At 36.0% G+C, this 23,483-nt stretch overlaps 2 protein-coding genes across 3 annotated transcripts in view; one reads left to right on the forward strand and one right to left on the reverse strand.

The window, feature by feature from the left end:
* Nucleotides 1-30: 30 nt before the first annotated feature.
* LOC101976960 (protein FAM220A) lies at nt 31-2,098 on the reverse strand. The gene has a single exon (XM_078020007.1). The coding sequence runs from the start codon at nt 1,739-1,741 to the stop codon at nt 944-946; it is 798 nt and encodes a 265-aa protein (XP_077876133.1). The 5' UTR covers nt 1,742-2,098; the 3' UTR covers nt 31-943.
* Nucleotides 2,099-13,246: 11,148 nt separating this feature from the next.
* LOC101963736 (cytochrome P450 2C18) overlaps nt 13,247-23,483 on the forward strand; it is a 43,808-nt gene continuing 33,571 nt past the window's right edge. The window contains exon 1 of one of the 2 annotated variants that reach the window (XM_078037393.1): nt 13,247-13,459. In XM_078037393.1, coding sequence (XP_077893519.1) covers nt 13,337-13,459 — 123 coding nt within the window. In that variant the 5' untranslated portion in view covers nt 13,247-13,336. Of the gene's footprint in view, nt 13,460-13,770; nt 13,894-23,483 lie in introns of those variants that run through there. The other variant, XM_078037439.1, reaches the window with a different exon arrangement.

Raw genomic sequence — 23,483 nt, forward strand, 5'->3', positions numbered from 1 at the left:
ACAAAAAACTCTTTTTTAAAAAATAAGACATTTATTTTGCTAAAGAACAGATTTTATTCTGCATTTTCCCCAAACACTAAAATAGCACATGGCATAGTAATTTAGCACACAATATAAATTGATATATGCAATCAGTTATCCCCCAAATAGCTGTTTTAAGTCTCACTTTGGGAGTCCTTAAAAACTTACACTTTTAAATGACCTTTATTAATAAAATTATCAATGAACAACAAAAGGAGTCACTTCAGAAAAATCTTAAAAGACATCAACTCTTAGGACTTTTGTAAAGGAGGTTCTTGATTTGCCTCTCTACATCTGAGCCAGAGCAAAGAGTCTCAAGTTCCTTTTTACTTAGGGTAACACTGCTAGGGTTCCTAGTTTGAGATGCTTAAATTTAATATTGTAACTTGTCACCATAGGGCCTCCATTTAAACAGCATTTCAAATGGAAGGAGTATGAGAAAAGAAGTCAGATTTTGCTAAAGACCAAAATTATTCTATGAGATGCAGAAATGGCAACAGCTTGCCATGAGCTTAGCAAGGTTTAATAAAAATACAGTAGGTAGACTTTACAAATATTCACTTCCAGGAGGTGATGAGAGATGAGTTGAGGAGACAAGATGATGTCTGGGACAATAGCCCTTTAAAATGGATAGAGATCTCGAGATACATAAAGAATTTCATGCTTATCTCATATTAAACTGGATATATCAATAATCACCTGAAAGGGTTTTACCAATTCTGAATGTCTTTTAAGCACAATTTAAAACATGCTAAAAATTCCTTCTGCATCGATCAGTTTTTGGTGAGTGAACTTGACTTCCTCTGTCTGGTCAAAGCAGGATCTGAGCAGCTAAGCTGTCTGCATCCAGACTTAATGGGAAAGAAATCATTCTAGGACAACTTCTAAAATTAATCTACTATTTTATTGTTCTGCTTGTACCTTAACTATGGCAGAAGGGATTTGCTAATTGAAAAGGCTGTAGAGCCAGTAACCCCAGTGTTATCTCCAGACCATCTGAGGTACTTTTTACACATGAAAGCATTTTCTTATACTCTGTTGTTTGCTCTGAAAACATGGGCTTTAAATGGTCAAGGAAAACACATCTTGTCTTGTCCTCTAGAAGTACTTCAGGACAGGAGTGCAGTGTTGCAAGCAGCACAGAAAGCAGGTGAGACAGTTCTGACTCAGAGCCTAGTCCCTCGTGAAGAGCACTTGGTGGTTCACCCTTAAAAACTACCATTTCCCACAGTTTCGGATGGACTGGCTGTCCTGACACTAAGGGCTCTCCTTTGGGGCACTGTCCTCTCTGGCTGTCCATGGCTCTGGGCCTGCTTCTTAGCCAATCCCTTCCCAGAGCGTCCCCAACACCGAGGAACACCCCAGCAAGATGCTCTTCTGCAGGAGCAAAGGACAGACCCATGGCCTTGGTTGGAGCAGCTACGGGAGCTAAATTTCTTCCCATTGATTTCTTCAAACATGGAAGTTCTTTGTTGCCACTGTGAAGCCAGAGATCAGTGTCACTCAGATCGTTTTTCATTTCCAATGATAACACCTCATTCTGTGAATTTCCTTTTACATCAACTGCAGACTTATCCATCCAGAAAGGTATATTTTCTGGGCAAGGGCTCTCCTTCTGTGTTCTTTTCTTAAGGCTACATAATTGTTTGTACCAGTCATCTCCTCCCTCCCCCTTTGCTTCTATCAGGCAGGTGCCTAGGGTCCCTCCTCCTTCCCTCATGTTTTGTATTCTTGGATGCAGTGAGCCTGGGGTAACACCTTTGTCAATCAGGGGAGGGCCTTCAGTGGATCTCAAGATGAACCTGTAAACCCAGCTACACAGGAAGCTGAGGCAGGAGAATCACAAGTTCAAGGCCAGCCTTAGCAACTTAGAGACACCCTGCAGGCGCACGTTAAGCATCATGGAAGCCACGTTGTAGAGGTAGGAGAAGTTGATACGCAGCCGCCAGGCCAGGTCGAAGAAGATAAGCAGTGTGCGGGTCAGCCCCTTGCAGAAGACTCCATACGCGAGAGGCGGACAGCCAGGCCCGACAGAGCCGCCGCCATATAGAGACCGGCGCTCCCACTGCCTGCCCGCCGGCCGCCGTCCCTCTCCGCGCCGCGTCGTCCCAGGCCTTCGCCCCCGCCGCTGGCCTGCGCACGGCGGCGCGCTCCGGGAGCGAGGGAGGCGGCGGTGAGGCCGGCGGGAGGGAGGGCCACTGGGCAGCGTGGCACGCTAGGGAAGCGCCTCCGGGAGCCACAAAAAACTCTTGTTATTTATTCTTGCTCTCCTTTCCAGACCTCTGTCTGGGACAGTCTAGTTTAGTCACTCTGAGATCACAGGAACAGGCATTTAAAAACAAACACAAATTCACAACATCTGGTGGTACCAATGTAGAGCCAGGATTAAGAAAAAAAAAAAAATGAAGCATTTGATTAAAAACATTGCTCAACATGCTGGATTCTGAATTATGACTGGTTGGAAATTCATGACTTGGGGAAAATAAGTGTATCTCTGACTTGTATATAAAAATATTGTAACTTGTAATACTTTATCAAAAATTAAGATTGTTTGTCTTTGAAAATCAAATCTTTCAGATATTTTAAAATGCTGCCCTAACATCACAACTGCCTAAGTAGTACAACTTAAATATTTTGAAGTACCAAACATACATCATAACTGAGTTAATGTACGCAGCATTTGCTATTGAGCACCCCAGCCCCCCAAATTCTGGGGAGCAGAGGGCAGAGATTATTATTTTTTAATGTCTATAATGGTATGTTGTGGCTTCATAAGAGGTGCCTCCAAAACCACAGTAGAAAATAAAGGAAGCAAAACACTGACTCTGTTCATAAGCCAACAAGCTTCCTCTCAAATCAGTACCCATTATTTCATTCTAAGGATAACTGGGACAGAGATTCTACAAAAGAAAGAGGCACAGAAGTATTTCTCTCCTTCCATCAGTATAGAGGTAAAACTTATTCAGCAGAAATGAGGAAGAGAAAATCTCAGCTAATTGAAGGGAGGAGGAATTGAGAAAAACTGTGGCTCTGGCAATCTCCCACCTCTTCCAGATGGAACTGCATCTGTTGATGTTTAGTGTAATTCAGGTCAGATGTAACAAAATGAAAAATATCAGACCATAATCAATACTATTGTGGACAGAAACACAGGCAGGAGGTTTAGAGGTGGACAAGAAGCAAACTGTTAGGTGCAGGACAGGCTGAACTATGTTATCTACAGGGCAGACTGAACAAATATTAGCTGCAGGATGGCCCACGCACTGAAACTTCCCTCTGTCTGGTTCTTTATCACCTGTTTGCATCAAGTCTGAACATTCAACCCAGCTCAAGGCTGAACACTCAACCCCCACTCAAGGCTAAACACTTAACTCCCCCTTGTGCCAACATGGCAGCTTGCAGACCCAGAGGCCCCATTAGATTTGGGCTATAAAAACTCCCTCCTGCCGGGGCCTTCTCTCTCTCTTGCTCCGTCTCTCTCTTACTCTCTCTGTCTCCCTTGCGCTCTCTCTCTCTCTCTCTCTCTCTCTCTCTCTCTCTCTCTTTCCTCCTCTGTTGCACTGCTGCAATAAAGATCTCTTAGTCGCTCCGAGTGTTGTGGTCACTTTCCTTTCACAAACAGTATACCAAACAGACTCCCAGCACAGAAGAAACTATGCAAATTGGAATATGAGACTTTATTTGGTAGCTGTGAATTGCATGTCATTAGATTGATGTACAACACTCAATCACAAATGGTAACGCTGTATAAAGATGTGCCTATAAAGATGCCATTGTTATTTGTTTTAGATAGGCAAGCATTGTTATTTATGATGTATTTAGTAAGGAAAATTGCTATCAAGACCCTAGTTACATAATGTTTAATGTTCATGTGTACATGTGTTCTCAAAATTAACATGCAATTTTATACATATTATATCACTCTTTATTAATTACCTTTAATTGAAGTAAAATTATTCCCATTTTAGAAATGAGGAAACTGGGCTTCAGAGATGCAGTGCCTTGGCCAAGGGCACACAACATGTTAGGTTGTAGAACTGAGGTTGGAACTCATATGTATTGAGTCTCAAAGTCTTCCCAAAAGCAAAACATACAGTTCAAACAAGTTCAATATTTACTAAGTATATATTATTTTGAGACTTTTATGATCATAGTAATCAGTGACTGTTGCAATAGTCACTGACTTAATAATGGCAGCAGTCGTTGTTTAAAAAGGTGGATCATAAAACTTATTTTTTAACCTTTAGAACTTTCATTAACTCGTGTCTTGGTGAACTCTTTATCCATGTCAAGGTGAAGCAGCAATTTTTCCTGTGACTCACAGTGGTGTGACATGTAATCCAACATGGCTATCAGGCTCTAAATACTGATAGAACCACACCTATTTATTTTGGAAAAAATTAATTTTCAGATAATTAACTTTATTGTGTATGAGATGAACTTTTCTATTCTCTTCTTCATTCCATGATGTCCTGGCCTGAACTTTTCTCTTTTTATAGAAAGGGAGAAGCACACTACATACCAAAATATAGCGTAAAACAAAAAGAAGGGACTTTATAGCAATGAACTGCTATGATAAAAAATCAACTTCACACATGTATCTAATTATACACCTACAGGATTAAGTACAGTAAGAGGTAAATAAACCCAAAAATAACAGAAGGAAAGAAATAATCAGGATCAGAGCCAAATAAGTGAGAGATATAAAAACTATAGAAGATTAATGAAAGATTCTTAGGAGAACAAATCAAAAAAATCTTTAGCTAGACTAAGAATAAAAAGTAGAATAAACAAGTAAATAAAATTTGAGATAAAAGTAGACATTAAAATTTATAACAGAAATATAAATATCACTTATATTATTAAAAATTATAAATCAACCAATGGAAAATCTAATAGACATGGTTAAATATACAGACACATATAAACAACCATAAGTGCTCTATGAGATATGAAAACCATAAACAGACCTGCAGCAGTCTGTCTGGCACAAAATCACCGAGCCACCACAAAAGCCTTGTAGATTCAAACAGTAACTCTTTATTCCCGAACTCTCACCGGCACTCTACACACACCACCTGGGAATCCACTGCTTCTACTCCGCTCCATGCACCAATTCTCTCAGAACCCTGCGAGAACTCTACGGGAACTCCAAAGGAGGGGGCACCTGAGGCAGCAGGATATGCCCTAATCCTGGAGCCACCCTATTCCCAGCAGGATCCACCCTAAACGCAGAGCCACCCTAATCCCTGAGCAGGGTTACCTTTCAACCCCCAAATGCCAAGCATCATTCCTACTTGGCTATGGCTCTCAGCACAGACCAATAGTGAATACTAATATTAAGTCAGTAATAAAATATATTCTAATCAATAAGGTAAGTATAGAATAGCTTCATTGCTGAATTCTATCAAAGTGTCATAGAAGAATTGACAACATTTTATGGTCAAATAATTACAAATAATTGAAAGGGAGGATAGTCTTTTACACTTATTCTAAAAGGACATCATCATACTCTTTATAAGAGGGTCAGAAAATTTTGATTTTTTTAACCTTTAGAATTTGCATAAACTCAGGACACAATGAACTCTTTCTCCAGGGCAAGCAAAAGATAACTTGCTTCCTGACTCACAGAAATCTGAAGTCCAAACCAATCAAGTCAGTATAATCTCTGAGAGAAACACACTGCCTTGTTTTGAACAAAAAACCCCTGAAGGCTCTCTTTGCACCATTAACTTAATTCCTCATGACATGAGTGTTTCTATTCTTCTCCTACAGAGGCTCTTAACTGAACTTTTCTCTTTTTATAGAAAGAAGGAATCACACAACATAGCAAAAGTTATGGAATAAAGAAAGGCTAACACAAAGAAAGAATAGCAATAAATGCTGCATCAAAAAATAAAAATAAAAATTTCGTGTAACCTAAAGATGCATCTCAAAGACCTAATAAAGCAATGGAAAACTGAAAGTAATAGAAGAAATAAAGTAACAAATATCAGATCAGAAAAAGATATAATAATCTAAGAAAAGCTAGTGAAAGTTAAGTTTTGAAAAATTACACCAAATCAGTAAACTTTTAGTTAGACAAGGAAAAAAGAAAGAAATGAGAAATAACAAAAGACACAATACAACTGATACCACATAAATATAAAATAATATTAGAGACATTTATAAAAACTTTGTGCCGATGTAGAAGAAAACTGAAAAGAAATAGGTGTCTGGATATAGGTAAGTACCAAACTTGAACTATAGGAAACCATTAAAAACCCAAATAGACTGATAATGTCCATAATTTGAGTCATTTTGAGCTGACTTTTGTGCAAGGTGAATAATAAGTATCTAGTTTCATTCCTCTACATATGCCTCTCCAGCTTCCCCAGCACATTTGTTGAAGATGTCATCTTTTCTCCAGTGTGTACTTGGTGTCTTTGTCAAAGGTCAGATGACTTCATCTTTGTGTGTTTGTCTCTTTGTCTTCTTTTCTATTACATTGGGCTATATATTTATTTTTATGCCAGTACCATACTGTTGGTGTTACTATAGCTCTGTATTATAAAGTAAAATTGGATATGGGGATACCTCCAATATTGCTTTTGTTTTGGTTAGAATTGCTTTTATTTTTCTGAATTTTTTATTTTTCCATATGAATTTTAGGATTTTTTTTCTACTTCTGTAAAATATATTACTGGTGTTTTGATGAGGATTGCTTTGAATCTGTAGACTGTTTTGGATAATATGTTTATTTTAACATTATTTATACCTATCCATGTAAGTGTGTGCGTGTGTGTGTGTGAAAGTCTAATGCAAATGGAATTACTTCCCTGATTTTTTTTAATCAGATTGCTTATTTGTATATGGAAAAGCTATTGATTTGTATATCATATTTATATGCTGCTACATTGCTGAATTTCACTATTAGCTCTATAATTTCTCTGGTGAACTTTTTTGGGTTGTATATATATATATATATATATCTTGTCATTTGAAAACAATGATCATTTGACTTATTTTCCTATCCATATCTTTTAATTTCCTTCTATTGCCTAATCAACCCTGACTAAAATTTCAAGTATTACATTTATATTGAGTAGGAGTGGTGAAAGTGAACATCCTTGCATTGGTACTGATTTTAGAGGAAATGATTTCAGTTTTTCCCCATTTGTTATGTTAGATTGGGATTTGTTGTATACAGCATTGATGATGTGTAAGCAAATTCCTTCTATCCCTGTTTTTTATTAGTGGATTATGATTATACATAAAAGTAGGGTTCACTGTGACATAAGGACACATGCATATAACATAATTTGCTCCTTTACACACTCCCTGGTCCTCCCACTTTACTTTCTTTACTGGCTCCCTTTTTGTTGTTGTTGTTGCTGTTGTTGTAGGTTTCATTTTGCATTGTTTCTTATTGAGTGCATTATAATTACATAAAAATTTGGATTCATCGTGCTGTTTTCATATGTACACAGTATATACATTGTATATCTAAACTATATTTTCTTTATCCATTCAGGTATTGGCAGAAGCCTAACATAACTTGGCTACTGTGAATTGCACTCCCTTAAACATTGCAGAGCATGTATTGATATTGCAGGCTCATACTAGTGCTTTGGGATAAATTGTGAGGGTGGAATAGCTAAGTCATAGATAGGGTTGTTCATCCTTGGTCTTCTGAGGAATCTCCATACTGATTTCCATAGCAGGTGTAATAATTTGCAGTTCCAATGACAATGTATAAGTGTTTCTTTCCCCCCCACATTCTTGCTAACATTTATCATTTATGTTCTTCATCATGGCCACTTTATCTTGGGGGAGATGAAATCTCAGTGTAGTTTTGATGTGCATTTTCCTGTATGCTAAAATGTTAAACATTCTTTATATAGTTGGTGGCCAAAGTATTTTCAGTCCTTCTTTAAAAAAATATCTGTTTAGCTCTTGGGATTTGTTTGTTTATTTTCTCTTTGTGTTTTTGGTATTAACTTTTTTGAATCCTTTATATAATCTAGATATTAATCCTGTTGAAGGAGTACTCACAACCACAAGAATGGGATCCAATTATTAATAACTTATACTCCATGTATGTATGATATTTCAAAACAGACTCTGTCAAAATACAAAACACAAATTACTGTCAGGTATATATAAAAAGAACAAGTAAAAATTATTTTAAAATATTTTTGTTTAAAAAAGAGAGTACCTGACAAAGATTTTCTACACTTCTATAGGCTTTCTTTGCCTGCTCTTGTTTCTAGTTTCTTCAGTTTTTATTATGAATGGCTTAAATATTTAAAAGACTTTTTCTGTGTCTATTGAGATGTTCATGTGCATTTGTTTCTTAATTCTATTGGTGATTAATTATATGTATTGATTTGCTTATATTGAACAATCTTCATCTGTAGAAAGAAAACAAATAAATCATGATGGACAACTTCTTAATGTTTTCTTGAATATAATTAGCTAATATTTTATTAAGAAAATTTGCATCTGTCTTCATCAAGGATATTGGTGTCTTGTTTTCTTTCCCATATGTATCCTCATCTTGTTTTAGTATTAGCATGATTCTGGCTTAACAGAATGAATTTGGATATATTTCACTCCTTAATTGTATCTCACTTACCTCTTCAATCCTAAATATTCTTGAGTTTGGTCACTTAATATTTTTGCAGATTTCTTGTATATCCTGATCTGTTTTTCTAATTACTGACTAAATATTCAAGTTCAGTACTTTATCTTCGACACCTAAAAGTTTGTTTGCTATATGACAAATTTATAGACATATTATTGGTAAGACTTTTAACTGAATTATTTTATTCATTGAGTATTTCATTTCCAGACTTTTTGTATGATTATTTTTCATAATCTGTAGCTCTTCAGTGAATTTCTCATTTGTATCCTGTACTGAGTTTCTTAATTCATTCAGTTGTCTTTCTGTGTTCTCTTAGAATTTGCTGATAATTATCCTAGTCATTATTTTGATTATCAACATTATACATTTTTCATTTCTATATCATCAGAGTCAGTTTCTGGTGAATTATGGATCTCTTGCTTTGTCACATTACCTGTTTTTTCATATTTCTGGTGTTCCTGTGTTGAAATTAGGAATGGAATTTTTCTCCCACTTTTATTTAAAATCTTTTTAGGCCTCTTTATGGCCTTCTTTTGGTGAAGTATTCTGGAATATCAGGTTTGGGGGAATTCCTAAATATATTTCTAAGTTGGTTTTGTAGTGTTATTTACAATCCATTTAGTAAGGAAAAATGCTTTCAACACCCCAGCTACATAATGTTTAACCCTCATATGTACAGGTATGCTCAAAATTAATATGTAATTTCACACATATTGTATCACTGCTGATTTTCTTAATTACTTTTAGCTGAAGTGAAATTATTCCCACTTTAAATATGAGGAAGCTGGGCCTCAGAGACACAATGCCTTGGCCAAGGGCATACAAACTTCACGTGGTAGAGATAAGACTGGGCACCATATGCCTTAATGTCATAGTTTCCTCAAAGTAGAAATACAAGGTCAGTGTGTACTGAAGATGCCTTATTTTACATTATTGCCTGATTACACTAATTAGTAACTTTCGAATAGTCACTGACAATAGTTGCAATATTCATTGCTTAAAGGTAGGTCAGAAGAATTTGAATTTTTAACCTTTGAATTTATCTTAACTCAGGAGTTGATGAACTTTTAATCCATGTGAAGGTGAAGCAGTAATTTGCTATGTGACTCACAGAACTTTGACCTCTAGACTAACCATCTCAGGCTCTAAAAACTAAGAAAACCACACTTTTTTATTTTATTTTTTGATAAAATAAACTTGATGGCTTTCTTTAGACCATTAGCTTCATTCTCTATGAGATGAATTTCTCTCCTCTCCTTCTTAATTCCATGAAACTCCTACCTTATCCATTGACTTTGTAATAGAGATAATCAGATGCCATATCAAAATTATGGGACATAGCAAAAGCAGTACTAAAAGGAAGTTTATGCAATAAATGTCTACATAAAGAAATGAGTTTCAAATATATAACCTAATGATGCATCTCAAGGACCTTGTAAAGCAAGAGGAAACTAATCCCAAAATCAATAGAAGGAATGAAATAACAAAGATCAGAAAATAAATAAGTGAAGTGGAGATTTAAAATACAAAAAAAAATCAATGAAAAAAAGTTTAAAAATAAAATCAACAAACCCTTAGCTCCACCAAGAATAAAAAAAGAGAAGGTATAAATAAATTAAATTAAAGATAAAAAATGTGGACATTACAATTTATATCACAGAAATACAAACTGATTATCTCTATTACAAAGTCAATGGATAAGGTAGGAGTTTCATGGAATTAAGAAGGAGAGGAGAGAAATTCATCTCATAGAGAATGAAGCTAATGGTCTAAAGAAAGCCATCAAGTTTATTTTATCAAAAAATAAAATAAAAAAGTGTGGTTTTCTTAGTTTTTAGAGCCTGAGATGGTTAGTCTAGAGGTCAAAGTTCTGTGAGTCACATAGCAAATTACTGCTTCACCTTCACATGGATTAAAAGTTCATCAACTCCTGAGTTAAGATAAATTCAAAGGTTAAAAATTCAAATTCTTCTGACCTACCTTTAAGCAATGAATATTGCAACTATTGTCAGTGACTATTCGAAAGTTACTAATTAGTGTAATCAGGCAATAATGTAAAATAAGGCATCTTCAGTACACACTGACCTTGTATTTCTACTTTGAGGAAACTATGACATTAAGGCATATGGTGCCCAGTCTTATCTCTACCACGTGAAGTTTGTATGCCCTTGGCCAAGGCATTGTGTCTCTGAGGCCCAGCTTCCTCATATTTAAAGTGGGAATAATTTCACTTCAGCTAAAAGTAATTAAGAAAATCAGCAGTGATACAATATGTGTGAAATTACATATTAATTTTGAGCATACCTGTACATATGAGGGTTAAACATTATGTAGCTGGGGTGTTGAAAGCATTTTTCCTTACTAAATGGATTGTAAATAACACTACAAAACCAACTTAGAAATATATTTAGGAATTCCCCCAAACCTGATATTCCAGAATACTTCACCAAAAGAAGGCCATAAAGAGGCCTAAAAAGATTTTAAATAAAAGTGGGAGAAAAATTCCATTCCTAATTTCAACACAGGAACACCAGAAATATGAAAAAACAGGTAATGTGACAAAGCAAGAGATCCATAATTCACCAGAAACTGACTCTGATGATATAGAAATGAAAAATGTATAATGTTGATAATCAAAATAATGACTAGGATAATTATCAGCAAATTCTAAGAGAACACAGAAAGACAACTGAATGAATTAAGAAACTCAGTACAGGATACAAATGAGAAATTCACTGAAGAGCTACAGATTATGAAAAATAATCATACAAAAAGTCTGGAAATGAAATACTCAATGAATAAAATAATTCAGTTAAAAGTCTTACCAATAATATGTCTATAAATTTGTCATATAGCAAACAAACTTTTAGGTGTCGAAGATAAAGTACTGAACTTGAATATTTAGTCAGTAATTAGAAAAACAGATCAGGATATACAAGAAATCTGCAAAAATATTAAGTGACCAAACTCAAGAATATTTAGGATTGAAGAGGTAAGTGAGATACAATTAAGGAGTGAAATATATCCAAATTCATTCTGTTAAGCCAGAATCATGCTAATACTAAAACAAGATGAGGATACATATGGGAAAGAAAACAAGACACCAATATCCTTGATGAAGACAGATGCAAATTTTCTTAATAAAATATTAGCTAATTATATTCAAGAAAACATTAAGAAGTTGTCCATCATGATTTATTTGTTTTCTTTCTACAGATGAAGATTGTTCAATATAAGCAAATCAATACATATAATTAATCACCAATAGAATTAAGAAACAAATGCACATGAACATCTCAATAGACACAGAAAAAGTCTTTTAAATATTTAAGCCATTCATAATAAAAACTGAAGAAACTAGAAACAAGAGCAGGCAAAGAAAGCCTATAGAAGTGTAGAAAATCTTTGTCAGGTACTCTCTTTTTTAAACAAAAATATTTTAAAATAATTTTTACTTGTTCTTTTTATATATACCTGACAGTAATTTGTGTTTTGTATTTTGACAGAGTCTGTTTTGAAATATCATACATACATGGAGTATAAGTTATTAATAATTGGATCCCATTCTTGTGGTTGTGAGTACTCCTTCAACAGGATTAATATCTAGATTATATAAAGGATTCAAAAAAGTTAACACCAAAAACACAAAGAGAAAATAAACAAACAAATCCCAAGAGCTAAACAGATATTTTTTTAAAGAAGGACTGAAAATACTTTGGCCACCAACTATATAAAGAATGTTTAACATTTTAGCATACAGGAAAATGCACATCAAAACTACACTGAGATTTCATCTCCCCCAAGATAAAGTGGCCATGATGAAGAACATAAATGATAAATGTTAGCAAGAATGTGGGGGGGAAAGAAACACTTATACATTGTCATTGGAACTGCAAATTATTACACCTGCTATGGAAATCAGTATGGAGATTCCTCAGAAGACCAAGGATGAACAACCCTATCTATGACTTAGCTATTCCACCCTCACAATTTATCCCAAAGCACTAGTATGAGCCTGCAATATCAATACATACTCTGCAATGTTTAAGGGAGTGCAATTCACAGTAGCCAAGTTATGTTAGGTTTCTGCCAATACCTGAATGGATAAAGAAAATATAGTTTAGATATACAATGTATATACTGTGTACATATGAAAACAGCACGATGAATCCAAATTTTTATGTAATTATAATGCACTCAATAAGAAACAATGCAAAATGAAACCTACAACAACAGCAACAACAACAACAAAAAGGGAGCCAGTAAAGAAAGTAAAGTGGGAGGACCAGGGAGTGTGTAAAGGAGCAAATTATGTTATATGCATGTGTCCTTATGTCACAGTGAACCCTACTTTTATGTATAATCATAATCCACTAATAAAAAACAGGGATAGAAGGAATTTGCTTACACATCATCAATGCTGTATACAACAAATCCCAATCTAACATAACAAATGGGGAAAAACTGAAATCATTTCCTCTAAAATCAGTACCAATGCAAGGATGTTCACTTTCACCACTCCTACTCAATATAAATGTAATACTTGAAATTTTAGTCAGGGTTGATTAGGCAACAGAAGGAAATTAAAATATATGGATAGGGCTCTGGGCTGCTCTCCCTCCTTGAGTGAGCACAGAGTCCCAGCGCGCTGGAATGGATCCCCAATAAATATCCCCTTTTGCCAATTGCATGGAGTCAGTCTCTTGGGTGGTCTCTCCCTCCGACAATTCGCCAGACCTTTATATTTGGTGTGTTGGGCAAGAACAGTGCATCGCTGGACAGGGAGACCCTAACAAAGGACTGCTTCAGGGGGTAAGTAAGGCGCCTTTCTCTCTCTCTCTCTCTCTCTCTCTCCCTCCCTCCCTCCCTCCCCTCTTTCTTCCTTTCTTCTCCTTTTCTCCTCCTTGTTTTTCTTTCTGGATCGCTCGGGTTCGAGCTCCCAGAGAGCGTCTGTCTTTTGCGATCGCTCTTTTGCGATCGCTCGGGTTCTGGTAAGCTCTCAGAGCCTTCTGGTTTTGGGCTGGAGAGCGTAAGCTCTCAGAGCCTTCTGGTTTTTCTGGTTTTCTAGTTTTGGGTTGGCAGAGTGTGGTTGTCAGCGGAGATCCTAAGCTCCCCCTTGCGGTGGCGGATAGACTTGTCCCTGAAGCCACAGACCACATCTCCTCAAAGGACACTTTGGGAGACTCTGGCATCTGTATGCTGCTGCCAACCTGTCTGATCTTGCTGGCAACTATTCTTTCTCTCAGGTTGAATTCACTGTCTGTTTTTAATCTTTGCCTCTGAACTTGTGTTACAAGTTTACTGTTTACTGTGTGTCCGTGTTTGTGTCACGTTTGTATTGTCTCTCTGTGCTCCAGAGCAGAATGGCACACCCTCGGAGTTGAATGGCCCCCAGGAGAGTCCCTCCATCTCTCTCTCTCTAATCTGCAAAGTCAGAGATATTGTCTTTCAGCCGGGGCCGCATGGCCATCTAGATCATGGCTTCTAACCTTTCAGGACCTCTGCAAATCTCTTCCTGCATGGGTGGGGTCCGCGCAGTTTGCTGGGAGGATTTCACCAGGTGTTAGGGAGGATCTGTCCTGTCCCTGTTCCTCCTGGCCCCTCCACCCACCAGTCCTTTCGGCCCCTTTGCCATCTCTTCTCCCCGAGGGGGGGTGCTCCGGTGGGCGGGGTTGGAGGTAAGGTCGGCGGGAACCACCCCTCCCCCTCCTCTGCCGGTGACCATTTCCACAGAAGTGGGGTGGGCGGGTCAGAGATGGAGTCCCTCCGACCACCCAGTGAGCGGGGAAAGGTGGCTAGGGGCACCCGGCCTTTTCCCTCCCTCGGTGGAGGCAGAAGGGACCAGGTCCCCAGAGTCTGAGTCCTCGCTTCGGAATGCAGCCCCAAGGCAGGTGGTAAACTTTGCTCCCCTTTGTTAAACAAAATTAGGAAAACAATGTTTTCTTTCCCTCCCTTAGTCGGCTTGAGTGCAAATAGTGATGCCTGCTGATTAAATTGGTGTTAATTGGCTTTGGGGAATGGGTTTCTGAAGCATTATAAACCAGATTGCCTGGGATTGGATCTATTCAAAGGAGCTAATCTTGCAAGTGAAAGGGGAAATTGAGGAATTCCCAGCAGCTGCCAGAGCCTTTTTCGCTTTGGGGAAATTTCCTCATTCTTTCTCTGCACTGCAAAGATTACTCCACCTAAATGCAGTAAGCCAGTCACACTGAGACTCTTGATTTTACATCTATAGTTGCCCCTACGTGAAAACATCTGGTCCACTCAAGGAAAAGTCTATGGTGCCACAGATGGGAGTCATAATTAAATGAAAGTTCAAAACCTGGAGAGATATATTCTTATCTGGTTGTCTGATTTTTTTTAAGATAATCTAGGTTAAATGTGTGTCTAACAAAAATTAATTTTTTTTATTGTAACAATCTGGTATCTGAATGGGTTTCTAAAGCATTGCACTATCTTGCAGTTAAAAGTTGGGTTTAAGCAATTGTTTAGTTTGGTTTCAGATAGTTCATACCAGAGAACTTAAATACTTAGGATAGAAAATTAAAAATAACTCTACTTCCAAGTTGGCAAATAACTCCCAATCACTCAGTTTTATTTTTTCATCAATTTTTGAACTGGGTAGCCTAAGGAGATTTCACTAGATATACAGTGCATTGATTTGGACAAGGATAGTAAATTATGATTTGGTATCTGTTTCTCTCAGTGTGTAAGATTTAGGAAAAAAAGTGTTAAATTAAAACGTTGGTCTGGCTTATTAAAATGACATTAGATAATTAAATAACAACAGTCTTGGAAATTTTTAAAGCTTAATTTCAGATATACATGGTAGTGTGGTAGTGCGTGGTTCTTTTTAAAATTTTTCAGGCAAATTTAATGTAACTTAATGCTACTCTAGGAACTTCAGAACAAGGAAAGTGGCTTAGAGGTCCTAAAAAAATTTCTTCTGATGGTAGAGATCCTATTTCTAGTTTTATGTGAGCAAGTTTTTCTAGTGTAAAAAGATATAAAATTTTTGGAATTGCTTTTTAAATTTGTATTATAATTTTCGACATTTAAACCTGGAAATTATAACTTAAGGTTAAAATGCCTTAGGCCTAAAGTGACTGCTTAAAATAGCAGTTTTTCCCTGCTCCTTCCAGATCTTAGCCAGGGCTTAAGCCGATATGCAAACAGAAGCAGCTTGGAGCTCAGGCCCAAGGGAAAAAAAAAAAAAAAAAAAAAGAGTAAAAGTGTCTTTTTACCTGAACTCAAACTAGACCAAACCAAGAAGTAAATTGAATGGTATTTACTAATTACTGGCTGGTCATCTTTTTTAGGACTCTTGCTTTTTCTTAGATTCTGTATTTTTTTTTTTTAGCTCAATATTTTGATCCTACAGACAAGTTAATGTTTTCTGATCAGTTCTATTTTTGATCAACTGTGGAGTTTTTAAACATTGCAACGGAGATTTCACCTGAGAAAACAGCTAAAAGGCCTTGTATATGTGTGCACACTTGTGTTATGTGTTGTATGTCGGTATGTCTGTATGTGTGTATGTCCATATATCATGCAGTTATATGACAATTGGCAGATATATGAGGAGCGCTCATAAAAAATTAAAAAAAAAATGGATCCAAATATCTTTGATTCACGTAATTCAAATGGTTCAATTTAGATTGGGTAAACAGATAAAAGTAAAGATGTCTTTAAGATAAACTTATAAGTTTCTCTAGGTGTTCAAAAAGACCCTAATAAAATGTTAACTCTGCTTAAATTCAAAAGTTTACAAGTATTGTTTCAAGATGTGAACAGAAGGAGGTTAACAGATGAAAAAGAGAAACTAGAAGTTTCTAGGTATGGATTTAATAGAGGGAAAATGTGTTTCTGGATAAGAGTTTAAGTAAATAAGAGGGTTTAAGTAAGTGATAAAAAAAGTCTGTGTAAGTTGGTTATAAGTGTAAGTTTTTGAACAGGTAATCTTTAAGAAATTAAACAGCTGATTAAACAAGTGCTGTTGTTTTAGAGAATTGTGCTATGTTATTTCTTTAAAAGCCAAACTTGGTTAGCATAAAATTATCAATGCAATTGTGATGTTACTAATGTGTTCATATCTTCCAGGTATACAAGTCTGTAAGGTAGAAGCTTTACAAACTGGTGTTCTAAAGTTGTATGGTAATTTTAGGTTCAAAAAAACATGTTGGAGATTCAATTATATCATTTGTGTTCTATAACTGGACTTGTTATCAGTAAGATATATAAAGTTCTATGTTGCTTTCTACACTGAGACACAATTTGAATGTATTTTTAAGTTAATGAGAGCCTAATCTGGGTAAAGGTTTTATTGTAAAACACAGAAGTACTTTGCTACTTTTCTACAAAAGGTTAAAAGCTTTCGGCCTTTCTTTAATTCTTGTTTTAGATGTGATATTATGTTGTGTTTGCTCAAGTTCACAACAATTTATGTAGGCTTTGTAAAATGATGTCTAAAAAGCAAAGATCAGCTTCAGAACTATAGTATTTAAGACTGTTTCTGTCAAGTGTGTCTGTATCTGCCAAGAGAGACTGCATGAAGAGCCCCACCTTGAGATAAGGCTCTATGTCCCATCTCACTGTATGTGAAAGTGACTATGAAAGAAGTAGGCCAGATTTCAGTGCATTTAAGGTTGTGTCCAAAAGTTGGTTTTCGTCACGATTGCCAGGATCTCAAACAGGGGATTATAATGTATAACTCTGCCAGAATCCAAAGTAGCTATTACATAAACTAAATATGTTTTTATCCTAGTTAGTTTTGTTTTGTAGTTTGCTTTTAGATGGTCTAAGGATTGCCTGTTAATGTTTTAAAGAGGTACTGCTTTAAGAACTCACACCCTGGCTTAACTTAAGATAAGGAGTTATCACCTACAGGATAGAGAGATAGGTACTAAAGCCCAGTACTTAGTATAAGGCTGTTGAAGTTTATTTGCTGGATGTTTAAGATTAAGTTTTAAAATTAAAGTTAAATTAAAGGGGCCAAGAAAACCAATATTTGGCTCTTGCCCTCTGAGTCAGTCTGAATCAGGGATAGGGTCTTCTCCAAAGGGCTCTGCAACTCTAGGCCACATAACCTCCTGATCAGGGAGATTAATGAGACCAGTGGAGGACAGAAAGCCAATCAGTGCATTTGCTGTGAAGAGGAGGGTCATCAGAGAAGGGAGACATCTCTGATGCTTCCGAGGGAAGCCACATGGTCAAGCAAGGCCTGGACCCATCCTAGTGCAAATGGCACTAGCAGAACTGAGAAGCTGCTGTGAAGTTCCCGAGGACTTCCAGGAGATTCAACTGACTGTTAATAATAGATGGAAACAAAGTCAGTTTGACTTGCTTCATCTTAAACACTTAGCAAAGATGGTCGAAGCCAAAACATAGCTATTCCTAGACATTTTAAATGATAATAATAGTTAAATGTAACTTCCAACAATAAGTAGACTGGAGGCTACAAAAGAGATTCTTAGAAATGCCTGATAACTGTCAAAGGGACTGTTAGAGTAGTTTTAGTCTAAGGCCTTTATTTCTAACCAATGCAGGTAGGCTTGATGTTTGCTAGTACGGTTATCCAGCCCTGAGTAGCAGAATTAAAGATTTTTCTATTAGACACAGAGGTCAGTAAAAGGATTTTGCAGGATCAGATGGCATTAAATTATTAGACTATATCTTAAAGGAAAAGACATCTGTAACCCTAAATGTTAGTTGTTGTGTTGACATCCCTGACATTTCTGACAATGTGACAAATATCCTTAAAGATTTACATGCTCAAATAGAAGCCATGTCCTCAGCAACATTGTCGTGGAAACAGTATCTTAACTCCTAGTTCCTGGTACTGCCTGATAGAAAACATTGTTGATCTTTGTCTTGGCCATTATACTCATTGGCCATTTCTGTGCTGTGGCATTTCTTGCTGCATCAATCTGGTTCCAGTACTAATGAATTCTTGTTTCTCTTATAGACCACCTATCACTCGAATGGCCCTCCAGCCTATTACTTCTCAATTGGACTTTTAGCATGGACCACTCGATAGACCTGATATTTTTAAGGGGGACTCCAAACTGCTTGCCCCACACTGTCCCTTTTCATCCTGAAGAAGCCAGAGAGATCATCTTCGTCCCCCTTCCTCACATCAGTAAGGAGTTCCCAAATTAGAGGAGGGAATGAAGCCAGATTTAAAGTTAGGTAGTCAGTGTAGTTAGATAAATCGGGGTCTAATACCGAGTGAAATCTAAAACGGAGGCCATGCTAAAAATGATTCCAGGAGACACAGGACAACTCGTGGTAATCAGAAGGCAATATGCTCCACTGACAGAGATAAAAAAATGAGACTCCCCAATAATTATGATTCATTACTTTTAAGATTAAAAGTCAGAAAAAGGAGTGGGGAATGAAAGGGTAAAGTTTCTAAGCTGGAAGGCTTGAATGTAAAAGATTAGGTATTATTGAGTTCCTCTGTTACACCCAGATTCCTGAGATAGTTAAGACAACACCCTACTAGCCATTTAGCCTAGGGCCCTGTGCAGTTTGTCACAGGGCCTGAACCAATCAGTTTGAATGTGTACCCCGCTTAGGAATGACCAATCACCCCTGCCCGAGCTGTTCCCGCCAATGAATTTGCCAATCACGTCTCAGAGTTGTTGTTCAATTTCCCTGCGCCTCATGATGATTTGTTCTGATGTATGCAAAGCCCACCAACCTCTCCAAAAAGTGTACTTAAGCTCTGCTTGACCTTTGCTCTGGGCTCTGGGCTGCTCTCCCTCCTTGAGTGAGCACAGAGTCCCAGCACGCTGGAATGGATCCCCAATAAATATCCCCTTTTGCCAAAAAAATAAATAAATAAAATAAAATAAAATATATGGATAGGAAAATAAGTCAAATGATCATTGTTGTCAAATGACAAGATATATATATATATATATATATATATATATATATATATATATATATAACCCAAAAAGTTCACCAGAGAAATTATAGAGCTAATAGTGAAATTCAGCAATGTAGCAGCATATAAATATGATATACAAATCAATAGCTTTTCCATATACAAATAAGCAATCTGATTAAAAAAAATCAGGGAAGTAATTCCATTTGCATTAGACTTTCACACACACACACGCACACACTTACATGGATAGGTATAAATAATGTTAAAATAAACATATTATCCAAAACAGTCTACAGATTCAAAGCAATCCTCATCAAAACACCAGTAATATATTTTACAGAAGTAGAAAAAAAATCCTAAAATTCATATGGAAAAATAAAAAATTCAGAAAAATAAAAGCAATTCTAACCAAAACAAAAGCAATATTGGAGGTATCCCCATATCCAATTTTACTTTATAATACAGAGCTATAGTAACACCAACGGTATGGTACTGGCATAAAAATAAATATATAGCCCAATGTAATAGAAAAGAAGACAAAGAGACAAACACACAAAGATGAAGTCATCTGACCTTTGACAAAGACACCAAGTACACACTGGAGAAAAGATGACATCTTCAACAAATGTGCTGGGGAAGCTGGAGAGGCATATGTAGAGGAATGAAACTAGATACTTATTATTCACCTTGCACAAAAGTCAGCTCAAAATGACTCAAATTATGGACATTATCAGTCTATTTGGGTTTTTAATGGTTTCCTATAGTTCAAGTTTGGTACTTACCTATATCCAGACACCTATTACTTTTCAGTTTTCTTCTACATTGGCACAAAGTTTCTATAAATGTCTCTAATATTATTTTATATTTATGTGGTATCAGTTGTATTGTGTCTTTTGTTATTTCTCATTTTACTTATTTGTTTTCTTTCTTTTTTCCTTGTCTAACTAAAAGTTTACTGATTTGGTGTAATTTTTCAAAACTTAACTTTCACTAGCTTTTCTTAGATTATTATATCTTTTTCTGATCTGATATTTGTTACTTTATTTCTTCTATTACTTTCAGTTTTCCATTGCTTTAATAGATCTTTGAGATGCATCTTTAGGTTACATGATTTTTTAAAATTTTTTGATGCAGCATTTATTGGTATTCCTTCTTTGTGTTAGCCTTTCTTTATTCCATAACTTTTGCTATGTTGTGTGATTCCTTCTTTTCTAAAAGAGAAAAGTTCAGTTAAGAGCCTCTGTAGGAGAAGAATAGAAACACTCATGTCATGAGGAATTAAGTTAATCGTGCAAAGAGAACCTTCAGGTTTTTTTGTTGTTGTTCAAAACAAGGCAGTGTGTTTCTCTCAGAGATTATACTGACTTGATTGGTTTGGACTTCAGATCTCTCTGAGTCAGGAAGCAAGTTATCTTTTGCTTGCCCTGGAGAAACAGTTCATTGTGTCCTGGGTTTATGCAAATTCTAATAGTCAAAAAAGTCAAACTTTCTGACCCCCATTTTGAAGAGTATTATGCTGGCCTTTTAGAATGCATTTAGAGAAATGCCCTTCCTTTCCATTATTTGTAATTTTTTGACAAAAAGATGTTCTCAGTTTTTCTATGACATTTTGTTATAATTGAGCAGTGAAGCCATTCTATCCTTATCATAAGATGGGATAATATTTTATTATTAATTTCATGTTACTACCAATGGCTAATCTGTTTATGGTTTTCATATCTCAGCTCACTTACGGTATTTTATATGTGTCCATAAACTTAACCATTTCTATTAGATTTTTCCATTGGTTGATTTATAATTTTTAATTTTACAAATGATCTTTTTATTTCTGTGATATCAATTGTAAGGTCTATTTTTATCTCAAATTTTATCTGCTTTTTTATTTTCTTTTTATTCTTAGACTAGCTAACAAATTTTTGCTTTCTTCTCATAAAAAAATCTTTCATTGATCTTTTGTAGTTTTTAAGTCTCTCACTTATTTCTGCTCTGACCTTTGTTATTTCTTTCCTTCTGTTAATTTTGAGTTTATTTTCGTCTTGCTGTACATGATCCTTTAGATGCATAATTAGATAAATGTTTGAAATTGATTTTTGTATCATAGCAGTTCATTGCTATAAAGTTCCTTCTTAATATTACTGTTGCTATATGCTATATTTGGTATGTGGTGTGCTTCTGTCTTTCTATAAAAAGAGAAAAGTTCAGGAAGGGCATCATGGAATGAAGGAAGGGAATAGAAAAGTTCATCTCATAGATAAAAAAGTGAATGATTTGAAAAAATATCTTATTAATTTTATCCAAAATAAGAAAGTGTGGTTCTATTAGTATTTAGAGTCTGATAGCCATATTGGATTACATGTCACTCCCCTGTGAGTCACACAACAAATTGCTACTTCCTCTTGACATGGATAGCATTCATCAAGACTTGAGTTATGCAAGTTCTAAAGGTTAAAAAATAAAAGATTTATGACCCACTAATTTAAACAATGAATGTTGGAATTATTAAGTCACTGAGCATTTCATGTCACTGATTAGTGTAATCATGGAAGACTACATAATAATATATACTCAGTAAGTATTGAACTTTTTTGAACTGTATGCTTTGCTTCAGGGAAGACTTTGAGACTGGAGGCATTTGAGTTCCAGCTTCAGTTCTACCACCTACCATCTATGCACCCTTCGCCAAGGCCCAACTTCCCCGTTTTAAAATGGGAATAATTTTACTTTAGTTAAAAGTAATTTTAAAAATCAAAATTGATATATGTGAGAAAGTATATGTTAATTTTAAGATTACCTGTACACATGAACATTTTGTAACTGGGGTCTTGATAGCAATTTTCCTTACTAAATAGATTGTAAATAACAAAGCTCTCCAAATTAAAATAAATACAATGGTATTTTTATAGGATACATATTTATTTGTACAGCATTATCATTAGGAATCCAGTAGTTGACATCAATCCAATGACATGCAATTCACAACTACCAAATAAAGTCTCATATTCCAATTTCATATTGTTTCTTGTGTGCTGGGAGTCTGTTTGGTATACTGTCTGCCTCCTGTTCACCTCTAAAGCACATGCCTGTTTTTCTGTCCCCAATATTATTGCTTATGATCTGATATTTTTCATCCCGTTACATTCGATACTAACCAGCAATAGAAGCAGTCCCATCTGGAAGAGGTGAGAGATTGGCAGAGCCATAGTTTCTCAAGCCTCCCTCTTCAGTTCTCTTAGATTGTCTCTTCCTCAGTTCTGCTGAGTAAGTTTTACCTCTGTACTGATGGAGAGGGAGAAGCTCTTTTGTGCCTCTTACTTTGGTGGAATCTATGACCCGGTTATCCTTGGAGTGAAATAATGGGTATTGATTTGAAGGGAAGCTTGTTGGTCTATGAACAGAGTCAGTGTGGTGTTTGCTGTACTCTTCTAAGGTGGCTTTGGAGGCAGCTCTGATGTAAGCCATAGCACACCATTATGGGCATTGGAACTCATTCAAATTCCAGTTTTGACCCCTGTCAGTTCCAGTTCTGCCCCTGTCTTTCCCCATTTGTCAAATAAAAAATAATAATCTCTGCCCTTTGCTCCCCAGGATTTGGGGAGTGTTGGGGTGCTAAATAGAAAATGTTCTATAAATTTATTTAATTATATCATGATGTATGTTTGTTATTTCAAAATGTTTAGATTGTACTACCCAGTTTAGTCTTAGGCACTTGTGATGTTAGGTCAACATTTTAAAATATTTAAGAGGTTTGATTTTCAAAGACAAACTATCTTTTTTTTTTTTTTTTTTTTTAAGAGAGAGTGAGAGAGGAGAGAGAGAGAGAATTTTTTTTTTTAATCTTTATTTTTTAGTTCTCGGCGGACACAACATCTTTGTTGGTATGTGGTGCTGAGGATCGAACCTGGGCCGCACGCATACCAGGCGAGCGCGCTACGGCTTGAGCTA

This window comes from Ictidomys tridecemlineatus, chromosome 1 (assembly GCF_052094955.1).
Source record: "Ictidomys tridecemlineatus isolate mIctTri1 chromosome 1, mIctTri1.hap1, whole genome shotgun sequence".
NCBI lineage: Eukaryota > Metazoa > Chordata > Mammalia > Rodentia > Sciuridae > Ictidomys > Ictidomys tridecemlineatus.

Coding starts and splice junctions, on each gene's coding strand:
- LOC101976960 (XM_078020007.1), bottom strand. CDS start 1,741: ATGAGGGAAGGAGGAGGGACCCTAGGCACCTGCCTGATAGAAGCAAAG.